We start from the raw sequence: 15,671 nt of genomic DNA, 5'->3' as shown, positions 1-15,671 counted from the left end.
AAAAAGCTTCGAGTAATGAACCGTTTTTCAGCACAATTTGATGAAAGCCTCGGTTTCCCATCACTAATTATTTTGACATTATTGCGGACAACCCAGTTTCATTCGTTGTCACCGTCTTGTTTCGCTAATTGGTGAAAATAAAAAGTATTGGGAAATTTGACGAATAGCTGTTTATTAAATAGTAGCTAACTGCAGGTGAATCATGAAGGCTCAGAAAGCCTAATCTCCATTCAGTCGCATTGCAATCTTATTTATCTTAATGCAGACAATGACACATTCAAAGTAACCGCTTAAAAACAATTGAAAGTGTTGTCCCATGACATACAAGTTAATTATACCCGTGTAATGTTTATAAAAAGGCTTAAAGTAGACGGCAGCTTGGCGAACGAAAATGATTTTGATTGGTCCCTTCCGAAGAGCGCTGTAAAAAGTAACAGACATCACGTGACACCGTCTTCTATGTGCTGCGTCGTCAGGACTAAAATGTACACTTGAATAATGACAAAGAGAATCGTAATATCCATTTAATCGAAACACAGCAAACAGTAAAGAGATAGAAAAAAATAAAATAACCTGACAACGCCATGCTGTTTCTATGGTTACTACCGCGCTGTTTCGTGTAGCTGCGCGCACAGTTTTCAAAGAGAAGAGAGCCGTCAGCTGGCGACAGCACGGATGGCAGCCAAACAGACACACAACGCTTCATAACTGGATGCCTCTTTGAACGTAAACACCGTATTTATAAGCTTTTATCGATAAGTTACGAACCCCAAAGGTGAATTCATGTACTTTCTCCGACATACATTAGTTTGTCGCGGTCTGGTCAGGACTTGCAATGGACTTTAACGCGCACGGACCGCAAGGGACGTGTACAATCAACAGAAGATAATCGACATTTCAACGGCATTGTTATGAGGGACCGACTGGCTGATTTGAATGGGGCAAGTAATTGATTAATAATAAACCAATTAGACTAATTGTTAGCATCGGCAATAATATATTGATATCAGTGTTTTTACTTACAGAAATACAATATTTTACATAAACTAACACACATTTGGCAGTAACGGTCTTTACTGGTTATGTCTAAGTTACTTCCCATGCTCATATCAGTGTAGTGGTCTTTCTCCATGCATTTACATTTACATTTAGTCATCTAGCAGACACTTTTATCCAAAGCGACTTACAAATGAGGACAATAAAAGCAGTAAAAACTAACAAAAGCGCAACAATATATAAGTGCAAATGACCAGTCTCGGTTAGCTCAAGTAGATTTTTTTTTTTTTTTTTTTTTTTTAAATAAAGTATACATTTTTTTTTTAAATAGAATAGAAAGTGTTAGCGTTAGAGGGTCAAGTAAAGGTGGAACAGATGTGTTTTTAGTCGTTTCTTGAAGATGGTTAAGGACTCAGCTGCTCGGATTGATTTGCTTGATCAATTCTGGATGTGTATCTTTGTGGCTTGTTTTAGGGCAGACAGAGTGCCAGTGAAGATGGGGGTGTCACTGTGTCCATGGAAAGAGATGGCTTCATGCAGGATTTTTTCAGAAAGGTACAGTCATTCACCTGTATGAAAGGTGCCCCTCTTCTGTACACTATGTATTGGTGATGGACCGTCCATAGGGATGCATTAAAATGCAGTCAAATTCTGACTGAATAATTTTATTATGAAAATCTGATAATTATTTTAATGTGTGTTCATTACCAATAATTGGCTGATATTGTAAATCTACACGTGTTATTTGTATACTCTTATTGGCTTTTATTTTTATATTTTCAATTTTTATACAGTATATACATTGTATATGTAACTGTAGTTTTAGTAATGTATATGCTTTTATTAACTTTATATTTATTTCAGTTTTTGTTTTAGGATTTTTAGCAGCCTACTTTAACTTGTTTTATTTTAGATGGCTGCCAGGTAATATTTTGTGTGATATTTGTGTTCCAGTTTATTTAAACTTTATTCCAGTTTAATATATTTTAGTTTTGTTTTTGTTGACAGTATCACTGAAATCAGCACTTTTTAAACGAATGCATAATTTAAATAATTAATTGAAAAATAATAATAATCATCTTAAATTGTACCACTGATATTAGGCATCACAACATTATGATGTAAAGAGAAATTTCATAACAAAACATGTTGTAACATGCATCCCTAGTAGTTCATGTCTAGAAGCACACTGAAGTAAAACTATTAAAGAATACAAAGTTTTTGAACTTCACTTTTCTTTATTTCAGGTGGAGGAGGTCAGAGGTATCATTGCCAAGATCTCCTCCCTAGTGAATGAGGTGAAGAAAAAACATAGTGTGATTCTTTCAGCCCCAAACCCTGATGAGAGTAAGTCACCCTTACTCAAAGACTGTGAAATCTGAGCAAAGTGACAAGGTGGTGCAGGTTGAAGTGGTTTATGAACTATCACCATTGAGCCCTTGAGCGAGGCATTTAACCCCAGGTTGCCTCATTAAGATATCCCTTTGTATACTGTGAAAGACTTTCACACTGTGCTTAATGGATAGTTCATCCCAAAAATGAAATTTTTATAATTTTTTTACTCAGTAAAGATGTTCCAAGCCTGTATGAGTTTGTTTCTTTTGTCACAAAAGAAGATATTTTGAAGAATGTGGGTAACCAAACAGTTGATGTTAGCCATTGACTTTGACTGAAGAAGAAAAAATACTATGGAAGTCAATCGACTACCAGCAACTGTTTGATTAACAACATACTTCAAAAATATCTTCATTGAGAAAGTGGGTTGAAATGACACCACAGCTAGTTTATACCGATTGTTATTTGAGTTGTAAATTTATCCAAATTACTCGCTTCATTTTAGCTTTCAACCTCTTTGTTTTATTACGTAATGGACGTCATTCTCCTGTTGTCTTTGAGCGCACATTCAAACTTTCTGTCATTCATATCCACACACACACACACACACAAAAAAACTGATACTCAGTTTAGACATGAACAAAGAAATGGTTTTATAACTCTCTGCCCAGCAGCACATAGCCTTATAACAGCACAAGACCATGGCCTTCCTCTGTCGGAAATATCACATCACATAACTCTATACAAGTACACCACTGGAGCAGCCAGGAAACTGCTTTAGGGAAAACATTTTTCACATGCATTGTACACACACACACACACACACACACACCGTTTTACTTGAAAACATTTGTAATATCTAGCCAGTGTTCATGAGGGATTGTGAATGGTGTCTACTCATACTTACTATATGCTCATAAAATCATTTAAACTAATAGGGAAAAGAGACCTCTTAAAAGTTACCATAGGGAGTCAAGTTTGGGCATGCAAGGAATTGTAGTTTTCCCATCACATTCTTAATTTTCAGAGAGTATGTTGAGTTAGTTTTGCTGTTACTTGCAGGGCATGTGTAGAACATGCAGGCAGGAATGTGCGATTGAGATAAAGACATCAGTGAGGGTGTGACTGAGTGTTTCTGCAATGAACTCTGTAATAATGGATGTGTATTATTTCTCCTTTTTAAGAGTCAACAGAGCCATCTATAGTCACTTTTCTTCCAAATACCTGCCTTCATTTGATATTTTCACATATAACACCACAATATTTCTCCAACATGACGCATGTAAAATGTAAAAGTGCTTTATAGGGGCCCAGTTTTTCTGGAACGGTTTTTTGTTTAAAAAAAAAAAAAAAAAAAAAAAACTCATGTTTTGATAGCTGATGGTTTATTTGTAGTCTAGCTTGTATTGAATTGTATATCAAGTGAGCATCAGGCCCTGAAATATCAGGAAGAAGCCTCTATGTAATTGAATCTTTTAAATAAATGATAATATTTATATACAATATAGTGCAATAGAAATATATTTACTGAAAGAAGTCTCTTACGCTCATCAAGGCTAAATGTATTTGATCAAAAATACAGTAAAAACAGTCATATTGTGAAATCTTTTTTTTTTAAGAAACATAATTGTGATGCAAATACTCCAGCCTCATTACGCCAGTCTTCAGTGTCACATGATCCTTCAGAAATCATTCTAATATGCTGATTTGCTGTTCAAGAAACATTTCTTTGCAAAATTAATGTTGAAAACAGTTGTGCTGCTTAATATGTTTTGGAAAATGTAATATAGCCTTTTTGATGAATAGAAATCTTTTGTAACATGAATGTCTTTACTATCACTTTTTTGCCAGTTTAATGCATCCTTGCTGAATAATATTATTAATTTCTCTTATTCTAAAATATGCCTCAGGGACAAAAGTAGAGCTGGAACAACTCACAGTGGAAATCAAGAAGCATGCCAACTTTGTCCGGACCAGCCTCAAATGTGAGTTGGATGTTCTGCTTCTGTCGGTTGAGGAAAGCGAAGATAAGCGCACCAATGCACTTGGAAAAGGAAATTAAATCCATTCCCATCTATTTTTCTCCTTAGCAATGCAACAGAATCTACCTCCAGATGAACAGATGAATCAAGCCTCAGTGGATGCCCGCATTCAGAAAACACAGGTGTGAAATCTTTGTCTCTTCTTTTTCATCCAACTATCCAGTTATGATCATTTTAATCCCAAATTGATTTATTGCTCTTATTGTATCTTTTGTTTAGTACACTAACTTGTCACGCAAGTTTGTGGAGGTCATGACGCAATATAATGAAGCCCAAATGTCCTTCAGAGAGAAAAGCAAAAGCAGGATTCAGAGACAGCTGGAGATCAGTAAGTCACACATGTTAATCTTTATACATTCACAAGCACATATGTACATATGATACCTTAAAACTGCTCAGGACAAACAAGGGACCCATGAACAACTATCCCAAATCTGCTTTCAAAAGTGTATAAAAAAAGATATTGTTCCAGATCCAATGATTGCCATTTTTGGGGTGATTTCTGTACCTTCTTTTAGTACATATGAAAGACTTGCAAAGAGATTGATTTTTCAGAGGTAGAAACTTGACATTGTTCCAACATTCGATGTGTTGCTGAGTGAACTAGCGGGCATTATTCATATTGGGAAGTTACGATTTATTAACAATGATAAGCTAGATATATTTTGGAAAATATGGAAGCCTGTATTAGATCACTTAGGAATGTGATAACTTTACTTATTTAGGCTGGTTTTTATACTACATTATACCTTTGTAACTCTTAAATTTATTTATCTAAATATTATTATCTTGTTATTGTAGTATTTTTGTATTTACTTATTTACTTTTTATATATATATTTTTTTTTTCCTCACACCCTGCTGATGTTATCGCTGTGATCTGTTTGGAACTCCTTTATTTTGTGCATCAGAGATGTTTATTTGTAACTACTAGTATACCGTACTATCGTTTTTTTTTTTGGACCTTTGTTCTGGAAAAAAAATGTCATATTAAAAAAGTAAATAAAGTAATAAATAAAAAAAACACCCATGGATCATCCAGGAAATGACACACAGTATTAAGATTTAAGGGTATGTAAACTTTTGAATGGGGTAATTTTTATAAATTCAGTTATTATTTTGTCTTGTGGAGTATATGTAAACATCTGTTGTGTGAAATAGCTTATTCAGGGAAGTACTAAATAAATAAAAAAACATGCAATTTTCATGATCCCTCTTATTTCGTTTTGCACATTCTGCAAGGGGTTTATAAACTTATGAGCACACCTGTATTAGTACCAAATCAGTTCTCAGGCCAATCTTAGAGATTTTAAAAATGTCCCAGGTTGATATTGGACATATATTAGCTAAAATTGGATATTTAGTTGTGCAGCTTATTTCCTCTGCTTACTTAAAATTAAATGTCAAAAACTCTTATTTATAATTTAATAGTTTATCATTTATTAACACTATTAAATGTAATTTCATAATAAATATAAATGTTTCATTGTTAAATTGTTCGATAAGGACAAAAATATTGCCTAATCATTTTTGTCCACTTCCCCTCTTTTCACCTGACATGCTGCATTTGAAATTTATTTTGAGTAACTTGTGGTCAGACATGTAGTGCAGACCTCTGAGTGCGCAGTACGTATCGATTTTAAAGGCAAGCGCAACCAAACATACACAACAATGGCGGAGTATATGGAACTGTTGTTGCTGCTCAAGAGTTTGCTAACGCTTCTTCAGCAAAGTGTGGATTTACTTCACCAATATTACAACCAACAGCAGAGACGCATCATATAGTGAATTGGTGGGTTTTTGTTAAATGTGAGCCAAAATCATCACAATTAAAAGAACCAAAGACTTAAACTACTTCAGTCTGTGTGCACTGAATTTATTTAATACACGAGTTTCACAATTTGAGTTGAATTACTGAAATAAATGAACTTTTCCACGACATTCTAATTTATTGAGATGCACCTGTATGTGCGTGCGTGCGTGTGTGTGAAATAGTCCCAGTGCTTTACGACACATGAAACTGGGCAGGTTGTCACCTGAGACTAAGGCAAAGTGTTACCTGGGCAACAGGGCTCCAGAGATCCTGCTTTACCTCTCTGCACAGTTGGCAAGGAGCAGAATGTCATGTGATAGGATAATGAGTCATCAGTCATGTGACTGATGTGCTTTGCATAAAGACCCAGTTACCTCAACTTTGCATTTGAAACCAATTTCCATTAAAAATTGTGTGATTTGTTAGGAAACATTTGTTGAAATTTTATTTCAATGATGTGTATTTTATATATGTGATGTATGATGATATATTTTATGTGTGTGGTATGATTTTTCCTGGTTATAAGTATGAATTTAAGTGCTGGTCATTGCTCAGGGGTCATATTATATGAGTGTGTGTGTGTATTTTTCCAGCGGCCTTTACATTTGATGGTTTCAGCCATTGTAATGTTCTCTCTCATTTTCCCAGCTGAATCAATATGGTCCCCAAGGCGTACTTAACATGACCACACACACACTTTCAAGCACACGGTACACACGCATACACTGTTCCATGACACAAAGCCAAACAATTATACAAATGGACTAGCCTATTAGCAATTGCTAGTCATCATTTCATGTTTACCCTTGACAAATTCACACACACGCAGCCATTTATCACACAAATAATGACCTAAAGAGCATTGGCCAGTTTGTGAGAAGAGTGTTTCACTAATCTATTACACTCTGAATCTTGTAGCTGGAAGAATAACAACTAATGAGGAATTGGAAGAGATGCTGGAGACTGGAAACCCTTCTATTTTCACCTCCGATGTGAGTTTGCGTCATAAAATGACTCTTTCCAGGCTTACTGGATGTTGAAGGAGGAAATATTAAAATACTGCAGCTCTTATCCAGAGCCAGCTTTCTTTGGCTTCTCAGTTTTCTGTTAATGTGGTATGACATGAGTAACACATTTTTCAATAATTAGCACCCTCTGCTGGCTGTTTCTTTGCACTTTCTATAATTATCTGTTTAAACTTTAAGGGATGGCTCAGCCTCCGATAAAAATAATAATTCTGCTGTTAGCATTTACCCCCATGTCCTCTCATATTTATAACATGGAGTACACAGTGAAAAGTTTGAACAATGTAATTGGCCTTTTTAACATGCAATTTCACTTCAAAGTTTGGGGTCTATAAGATTTTTTATTGTTTTTGAAAGAAGTTCCTTCTGCTCATCAAGGCTGCATATATTTGATCAAAATAGAAAGTTCATCCTTGCTGAATAAAATTATTAATTTATTTAAAAAAAAATACTGACCCCAAATTTTTCAATGGTAGGGTACAAAACAGAGACTTTAAAAAGGACACCAAAAGGTATCATTTAATGGTCAACATGACTTCCCATTTTGTAATTAAATGAAATAGTTCTTTACCGTTTCTCCTTTAGTGTTTTTTAGAAGAAAGAAAGTGCTTCAGGTTTTTAAAAACATGGGAAGAAACACATGACAAAATTGTCTCATTTTGGGTGATCTGTTCCTTTGTTTTATGCTGTGTTGTCACTGTTTTTAAGTTTCTAGTATCTACTAAAAGATTTCCTGTGTTTTCAGATCATCTCTGACTCTCAGATAACTCGTCAGGCCCTTAATGAGATCGAGTCTAGACATAAAGACATCTTGCGGCTGGAGTCCAGCATTAAAGGGCTTCATGACATGTTTGTGGACATGGCCATGCTTGTTGAGACCCAGGTGCAGTATACAGTAATCAGTGATAGTTTGTTCACTTATTAGTTAACCTATACAGCATTAATTCTTGAACTCACTTCTTTATGTTGTACAGGGTGAGATGATTGACAACATTGAAAAGAATGTAAACAATGCAGTAGAGTACGTCGGCCAAGCTAAAGTGGAGACCAAGAAAGCTGTGAGGTACCAGACGCAGGCACGCAGGGTAAGAAGAAAACCATACAGATGTTTTAGAAGCCACAATATAATACTGCTTCCAAAAGGAATATGTAATTAGGCTGTGTTGGTTTTGTTCATTAACTCTTTAGCTTTTTTTTTTTTGGTGCTTTTTTTTGTAATTAAGCAGAAAATTACTGGAATAAATGCCTCAAAAGGAGGCTCAATATTGTGCTCTGTTAAATGTTTTAGATTATGACTGACCATAATCTGTCACTAATTTATGCTAACCCGCCACTAACCATAGAGGGCTTTCTATACATCAGATGTTTCAATTGATGCTTCAGAAATAATACAGGCCTTAATTAAATGAATATACATTTTATGAACACATTCAGCTTTATCCTTTCACAATATGTGCTACAAGCTAAAGAATATTCTACAGAATTTTAAAATGCAATCATTGTAACACCTGCTTTTTGTCTTGTACAGAAACACATTATTCTTGCTCTTATTGTTTTGGTGGTGCTCACTGTGGTCGCACTCATTGTTGGCTTATCTGTGGGCCTGTCTGTTAAAACCAATACTAACTCCGCCTCCTCCAGCTCTAATGCAGCCAATCCTTCCTAAGCATGGTTTCCAAGGTAACCCCAGTGCCCAATCACTAACTATTTCATCTAGTATCACTTTGTCTCTAATTTAACCTAGTTTGAATATGGAGACATTCTTTTTAGGAGAAAGATTCGCGTATATTCTAATCAATTCCAGTGAATTTGCTTATAACCAGTGATGCAAATGTTTTTGCTAACAAAAAACAAAGGTAAATTTACATTTAGTAATTCATTTCATACATAGTGGATCTTCCTCTGTTGTTGTTTTTTATCTGTCTGTCATAGAAATTGGTCTGTGTTGCCATTTGTGGAGCCGTGTGCAGCATCATTCTTCTCATCCTCATCCTCATTGGAGTGTACAGCGATTAGTCACCTAGAGCAAAACTTTATTCCCTTTAACATTACTGTGCCTTTGAAAAAAAAAAAAAAAAAGAAGAATTAGTGTTTTTGTTTTGACTGAAATGTAAAATGTCCTGCTGCATACAATAACTCAAAAACTGCTCTTCAATTTATTACCGGTGAATTGTGTAGAAGATGGCACTGATTTATGGTTGAAGACTTTCCTTTTTGACATTGCTGTGCCACTTCACTACAGCAACCAGAGGTAATTTTCCATCTTTTTATTTATTTAATGCTGGTGAATACATTTTGCACAATTGAGTAATGTTTTGTAATAATACAATATGTAACATTGGGTACTTAATGCCTTGGGAGATCCGACTGACATTGTGGAGTTAAATAAAATCCAGCAAAGTGCACTTAAGATATATTTTATTAACAAAAAATTATGTTTGTATTCAAGATCACAAGTTAATTTCAGCTTTTACACAATGGTTTGACAGTGTTTGATATGACAGCTGGCTCCACACAATATGACGTCAGATCTGTGAACAATGTTACAAAACATCTTTTTGTCACTTAATTTTGATCCTTTTTGTGTCTTACATATGACTGTGTCTTACAGGAAGGTAACCATACAGTCAAATGCTCACAAAGTGCATTGTAAAATAAATGTGAGTTGCTCACTGCTCAAAGCTGTCATACGGTCTCTTTTTGTTATTGGTGAATGTTTATCACATATAATAGTGTTCAAATGTTTGTACAGGGAGAGACCGAAAGAAAGAGGTAGAAATTAATACTTTAAGGAAGGATGCATTAAATTGATTGAAAGTGGCAGTACATACATATATATTACATTGTTGCAAAAAATGAAATTTTTATAAATAATAAAAAATAAAATAAAAATCCATTTGAAATAAATGCTAAACTTTCTATTCATCAAATAATCCTGAACAAAATGTATCACAGTTTCAACAAAAATGTTAAGCAACAAAACTATTCAACAATGATAGTAAGAATTGGTTCTTGAGCAGCGAATCAGCATATTACAATGTATTTTTTTTTTTACATTATCTTTTTGTACTGTGGTATACGCAAAATATCCAAAAACCACTGTCCAGCAAGTCAACAATCCACCCTGTGTTGATGCTGACATCGCCGTTACCATGAAAACCTCAGTATGTGTGACTAAGCTGAAGCAGGTGCGTACATTGATGCTCATGGGATTTTACCCTGGACAGCAGCTGTGAAAATCTCCCTCAAACACACTCACACATTATTTAGACCAGTGGTTCCCAACCCTGGTCCTGGAGGCACCCCAACACTGCACATTTGGCATGTCTCCTTAATCAAACACACCTGATTCAGGTCATCAGCTCATTAGTAGAGACTCCAAGACCTGAAACTGGTGTGTCAGAGAAAGAAGACATGCAATATGTGCAGTGTTGGGGTGCCTCCAGGACCAGGGTTGGGAACCACTGATTTAGACAGTCTGGATACTGTCTGTGAAATCCATATGGACTTGCACTGTGTGATGAGAGCCGAATAAATGCCTCTGGTGACATGACACTTTTAGGACATCCTATCTCTGCTATTGAGTTGTGAGTGAGTGGGCAGAAGCACAGACATTATGTAACTGAACTGTTCCTGCCTCAGAGACAGTAAGAGAGCATCCACACACACATGAGAGAGAGAGAGAGAGACAGTGGGAAATAAATAAATTAAAATCTCACCTGACCTGGTTAGGGTGAGTGAATAAAGAGATGAAGCTGAAAGGGGAGACAGTGATTGTTTGTAACAGTGATGAGACAGTCAGTGCTTTTCTCTCATTCTGTGTGTGAGTCATTGTTTGGCTGAGCAGCAGTGTACTGGAAACCACAGAGAAGGACAACAAGAAAACGTGAGTGCATGCATAGGTATGAATGAGGATTTGCATTTTTAAACTTTTTTCAATTTCAATCCAAAAGTTACCAGATTGTTGAAGTTTTAATTTAAGTTTCCTGCGTACTACGGCACATGACCTGTGGGAAGTATAAAGTATATATATTATAAAGTATAAATCGTGGCCACGTGTTACTCAAATGAGGAAACGGATGAATAAATCATAGGGACGAATTGTTCATTTGTGCCCACGATAAAAATATTTTTGTGCCGGTCTTCGACCGCAGTAAAGATAGTTTGCGGTTTGATAGTAAGATTTATTCTACTATTTATTCTGATTTATTCATCTCCATGATTTGTGATTTCAGGTGACGCTGTCCTTCGGGCCGAAATCGGGTTGAAAAAAAACCCACCTGAATTCACAAATCATGGAGAATGATATTCGGTATTATTTGCATGTCTCTGACAGCGCACTGCGTATTTATAGCCAAAAGAAATCTGAATATCAAACCGCAAACTATCTTTACTGCGGTGGGGCACCGTACGTTCTGTCACAAAAAGGCCAGATTCGTAAAAAAACTACTAAAATTACTTCTGGAATATACATGTACACGTTTAACGCGAGTTGACTTATTAATCTGACTAATTCTAACAACAAAAAATCATGAGCTGGTTGTTCGTTTGTAACAGAGTTATTAGGCTACGTTAATGTTTTAGAGAACAGACAGGGAGGGTTTGATGATAAATGTCACAAACTGAACAAAATAGTTTACAATCATGAATTATTTGGAAGAAGAAACAGAAGAAAACATCAATAGCATGTAGCCTACTTCTATGCTTTTACTGTGAAAAAGGACAGATGAAAAATGCACACAGTGTGTAGGCTAATTGATTTGCTGGTCCGTGTATCAGTCAAAGAATACATTTAATTGTTAATGGATTACATTGTGTCACCTCAAGCTTAAATAAAAAAAAAAAGTCATTAAAATATTTTGGGATGCACGTTAATGTTTAAAAGTTCTTGAGCTGCAAATCAGCATAAAATAAAGATTTCCGAAAGATCGTGTGACACCGAAGACTGAAGTGATGACTGATATCACAGGAATCATTTTACAATATCATTAAAACGTTATTTTAAATTGTAATAATATTTCACAATGTTACTATTGTACTGTATAATTGATCAAATAAATTCTGCTTTGTTGAGCAAGGCGTCTTTCAAGAACTTTCACTGGACAAAAATGAACTTTTGTCCAGTAGTGTGTATATTACTTAAAAGTCTGACAATAACCATGTTGAATGTTATGGTTCTTTTAGGTATTAATATTCCTGTGCTCACGGCTATGGCATTGCAGTGTGTTTGTTAGTAAGAGTTCATATCGATTTTTCTACAAATAGGCCTATACTCACTTTTCAGTTTACTGTACAAAGTCATGGTAACAGAGTTATCTACTTAAGACTGTCCTCTGCTGAAAACAAAAATGAAGTTTTAAAATGTGAACATTTCAAAAATGGAATAAAATATACTATAGTTTTGTTGTTTTATGTTGTTAATACTTTTAGTTTTCAGTTCAGTGCAGTTTTCATCACGCATGCAGAAATGTGCTCTCCCCCGTCAGCGTTAATTGTTTAATAAGTTTTGCTCTCAAACATGTTTGATTGCATAAAAAGGCACAAAAGTAACTCTGTATTTTGGTGGAATGACCCTTGTGAAGCTCCAGCAGGTTTCTCTGTTTTGGCTCGGAGGGGATGGATTGTTCTACAGCTTTTGCCTCAGGCAGTGTCCTCAGTTTCCAATGGACTGCTATCAAGTGACTCTATTCATAGCCCTTGCCCTGTCCCAGGCAAGCCATGTGTCCTCTCAGCAGTATTACACCGCACATCTGTTCAGCTGCTTTCTTTCTCCATTATCATTTAGTCAGACTCATTTAAGATGCAGTGCTATCAGAGGAGATTATGTTCACCCCTGAGAGGGCATCTCCCGTTCCTCAAGCCGCTTTCTACACAGCCATTTTCTGTACAGTAACAATATAATCCAGTGCCCGTTCTTATATAACTCCAGCAAAGTACAGATATTAATAATCCCACTGGGCCTGTGGCACGTTGGCTCTGTGACATCACCGTCAGCCACAGAGGAGTATGACTAGAGCACTGTGGGTAAACACGCTTAAGAGCAGGACATGGAGCACTTTGCTGGAGTTCACAGAGAGCGGGGCTGCCAGTGTGTAGACTATTCATAGATTATGGGCCATGGTATGTACCACTTCTGCACACAGATGTGTGGATTAAGACATAATTGATTTGTAGATTACTGTCTGTGGGTTGATTTTTGTTGAGTATGTAATGTACACTAAATCTTAGAAGCTTTTAAGTGTATTTGTATTGTCTTTGGGTATTATGTTTGCATTTATTGTTTGCTTAGATTATTTGGGATTATTGGATTCATAACTGTAAAATATCATCTATTGTTGTGTTTATAAGAATGATTTATGTTGTGCATGCAGGGGTCATATTAATGTTCATGCTTATGTGATATGGCTCAGAGCGTGTGCGTGTGTCTGTGGGTAAACACGCTTAAGAGCAGGACATGGAGCACTTTGCTGGAGTTCACAGAGAGCGGGGCTGCCAGTGTGTAGACTATTCATAGATTATGGGCCATGGTATGTACCACTTCTGCACACAGATGTGTGGATTAAGACATAATTGATTTGTAGATTACTGTCTGTGGGTTGATTTTTGTTGAGTATGTAATGTACACTAAATCTTAGAAGCTTTTAAGTGTATTTGTATTGTCTTTGGGTATTATGTTTGCATTTATTGTTTGCTTAGATTATTTGGGATTATTGGATTCATAACTGTAAAATATCATCTATTGTTGTGTTTATAAGAATGATTTATGTTGTGCATGCAGGGGTCATAATGTTCATGCTTATGTGATATGGCTCAGAGCGTGTGCGTGTGTGTGTGTGTTTGTGTTTGACTGCACCAGGGGTCTGTGCATGATGTCAGACGTCTGGGGGCGATTTGTATGCATTATGTAAACCGTGTTTGTATATGTATGTGTGTGCCTTTTTGTTTCAACATCTGCAAATGTTTGTCAGCTGTGTCTTGATATATGATAAAATATTTTCATATTTACACTACTGTTAAAATGTTTGGGGTCAGTAAGATTTCTTAATGCTTTTTAAAGAAGTGTCTTATGTACACCAAGGCTGCATTTATTTGTTTATTTGTAAAATATATATATATATATATTTATTCTTGTGGTGGCAAAGCTGAATTTTCAAGAAAGAACAGTATTTATTTTGAATAGAAATCTTTTGTAATGTCTTTATTGTCACTTTTGTTCAATTTAAAGTAATAGTTCACCCCAAAATTTTAAATTTGCTGAAAATGTACTGAAAATGTTACCCTCAGGCCATCCAAGATGTAAATGAGTTTGTTTCTTCATGGAAAACATTTTGGAGAAATTTAGCCTCTGTAGTGAATGGGTACCATCGGAATGAGAGTTCAAATAGCTGATAAAAACCATCACAATAATCCACAAGTAATCAACATGACTCCAGTCCATCAATTAATGTCTTGTGAAGTGAAAAGCTGCATGTTTGTAATAAATAAATCCATCATTAAGACGCTTTTAACTTTGAGCCATTGCTTTCTCCATTGGTGAGCAAGAGATCTAATGCAAAGTTTCTCCAAATCTGTTCCGATGAAGAAACCCCAATTATCTACATCTTGGGTGGCCTGTGGGTAAAACATTTACATTTTGGGGTGAATAAAAGCACTTCAAAAAAATTAAATAATAATAATAATAATAGATCATTATAGAATAAAATTAAAACTAAATTAGTGCATGATTTTACTGTTGTACTTTGTCAAAATACTTGAAATTTACTTAACATGTTTTTTTTAATAGTAAACATTAGGAAACATAATTCAAAACTTGAAATAAAATTTAAAACAGATATAGACAATCTTAAAAGATAAACAGCTTTGCTGTGCAGCAACAGCAGTTAAAGGGGTCATACAATGTTGCCAAAAAGAACATTATTTTGTGTATTTGGTGTAACGAAATGTGTTTATGCGGTTTAAGGTTAAAAAAACACATTATTTTCCACATACTGTACATTATTGTTTCTCCTCTATGCCCCGCCTTTCTGAAATGCATCGATTTTTACAAAGCTCATCAGTCTGAAAAGCGAGGTGTGCTCTGATTGGCCAGCTATCCAGTGCGTTGTGATTGGCTGAATACCTCAAGTGTGTGACGGAAATGTTATGCCCCTCACCATATTGTGATGCCGTGTCCCGGTGTGATGAGACAAAAACATTAAAACCCATTAGAAACGAGGCATTTGTTGCATCCAGTGGGGACATGTTTGTAATAAATAAATCCATCATTAAGACGCTTTTAACTTTGAGCCATTGCTTTCTCCATTGGTGAGCAAGAGATCTAATGCAAAGTTTCTCCAAATCTGTTCCGATGAAGAAACCCCAATTATCTACATCTTGGGTGGCCTGTGGGTAAAACATTTACATTTTGGGGTGAATAAAAGCACTTCAAAAAAATTAAATAATAATAATAATAATAGATCAT

General features: G+C 35.5%; 1 protein-coding gene across 3 annotated transcripts; it reads left to right on the top strand.

Moving 5' to 3' along the window:
- Positions 1-60: 60 nt before the first annotated feature.
- On the top strand, positions 61-9,890 carry LOC107573539 (syntaxin-2-like). Of its 3 annotated transcripts, XM_016259975.1 has the most exons (12): positions 62-726; positions 809-941; positions 1,471-1,551; positions 2,244-2,343; positions 4,242-4,316; positions 4,422-4,495; positions 4,593-4,701; positions 7,104-7,177; positions 7,956-8,093; positions 8,185-8,295; positions 8,739-8,890; positions 9,143-9,224. In XM_016259975.1, exons 2-11 carry the CDS (start codon positions 912-914, stop codon positions 8,874-8,876), a joined length of 930 nt encoding a protein of 309 aa, XP_016115461.1. In that variant the 5' UTR covers positions 62-726; positions 809-911; the 3' UTR covers positions 8,877-8,890; positions 9,143-9,224. The 3 variants fall into 3 exon arrangements, with proteins under 3 accessions (XP_016115462.1, XP_016115461.1, XP_016115460.1); XM_016259974.1 differs by having other exon boundaries at positions 62-941; XM_016259976.1 differs by lacking the exon at positions 8,739-8,890 and having other exon boundaries at positions 61-941; positions 9,143-9,890.
- Positions 9,891-15,671: the final 5,781 nt, after the last annotated feature.

The sequence above is a fragment of the Sinocyclocheilus grahami genome, unplaced genomic scaffold (genome assembly GCF_001515645.1).
Source record: "Sinocyclocheilus grahami isolate Dianchi unplaced genomic scaffold, SAMN03320097.WGS_v1.1 scaffold1971.1, whole genome shotgun sequence".
In the NCBI taxonomy this organism is placed as follows: domain Eukaryota; kingdom Metazoa; phylum Chordata; class Actinopteri; order Cypriniformes; family Cyprinidae; genus Sinocyclocheilus; species Sinocyclocheilus grahami.
This window is presented reverse-complemented; position numbering and strand designations above follow the sequence as displayed.

Coding starts and splice junctions, on each gene's coding strand:
- LOC107573539 (XM_016259975.1), top strand. CDS start 912: ATGAGGGACCGACTGGCTGATTTGAATGGG. Junction 942..1,470: donor GACTGGCTGATTTGAATGGG/GCAAGTAATTGA, acceptor GGCTTGTTTTAG/GGCAGACAGAGTGCCAGTGA. Junction 1,552..2,243: donor TGCAGGATTTTTTCAGAAAG/GTACAGTCATTC, acceptor TCTTTATTTCAG/GTGGAGGAGGTCAGAGGTAT.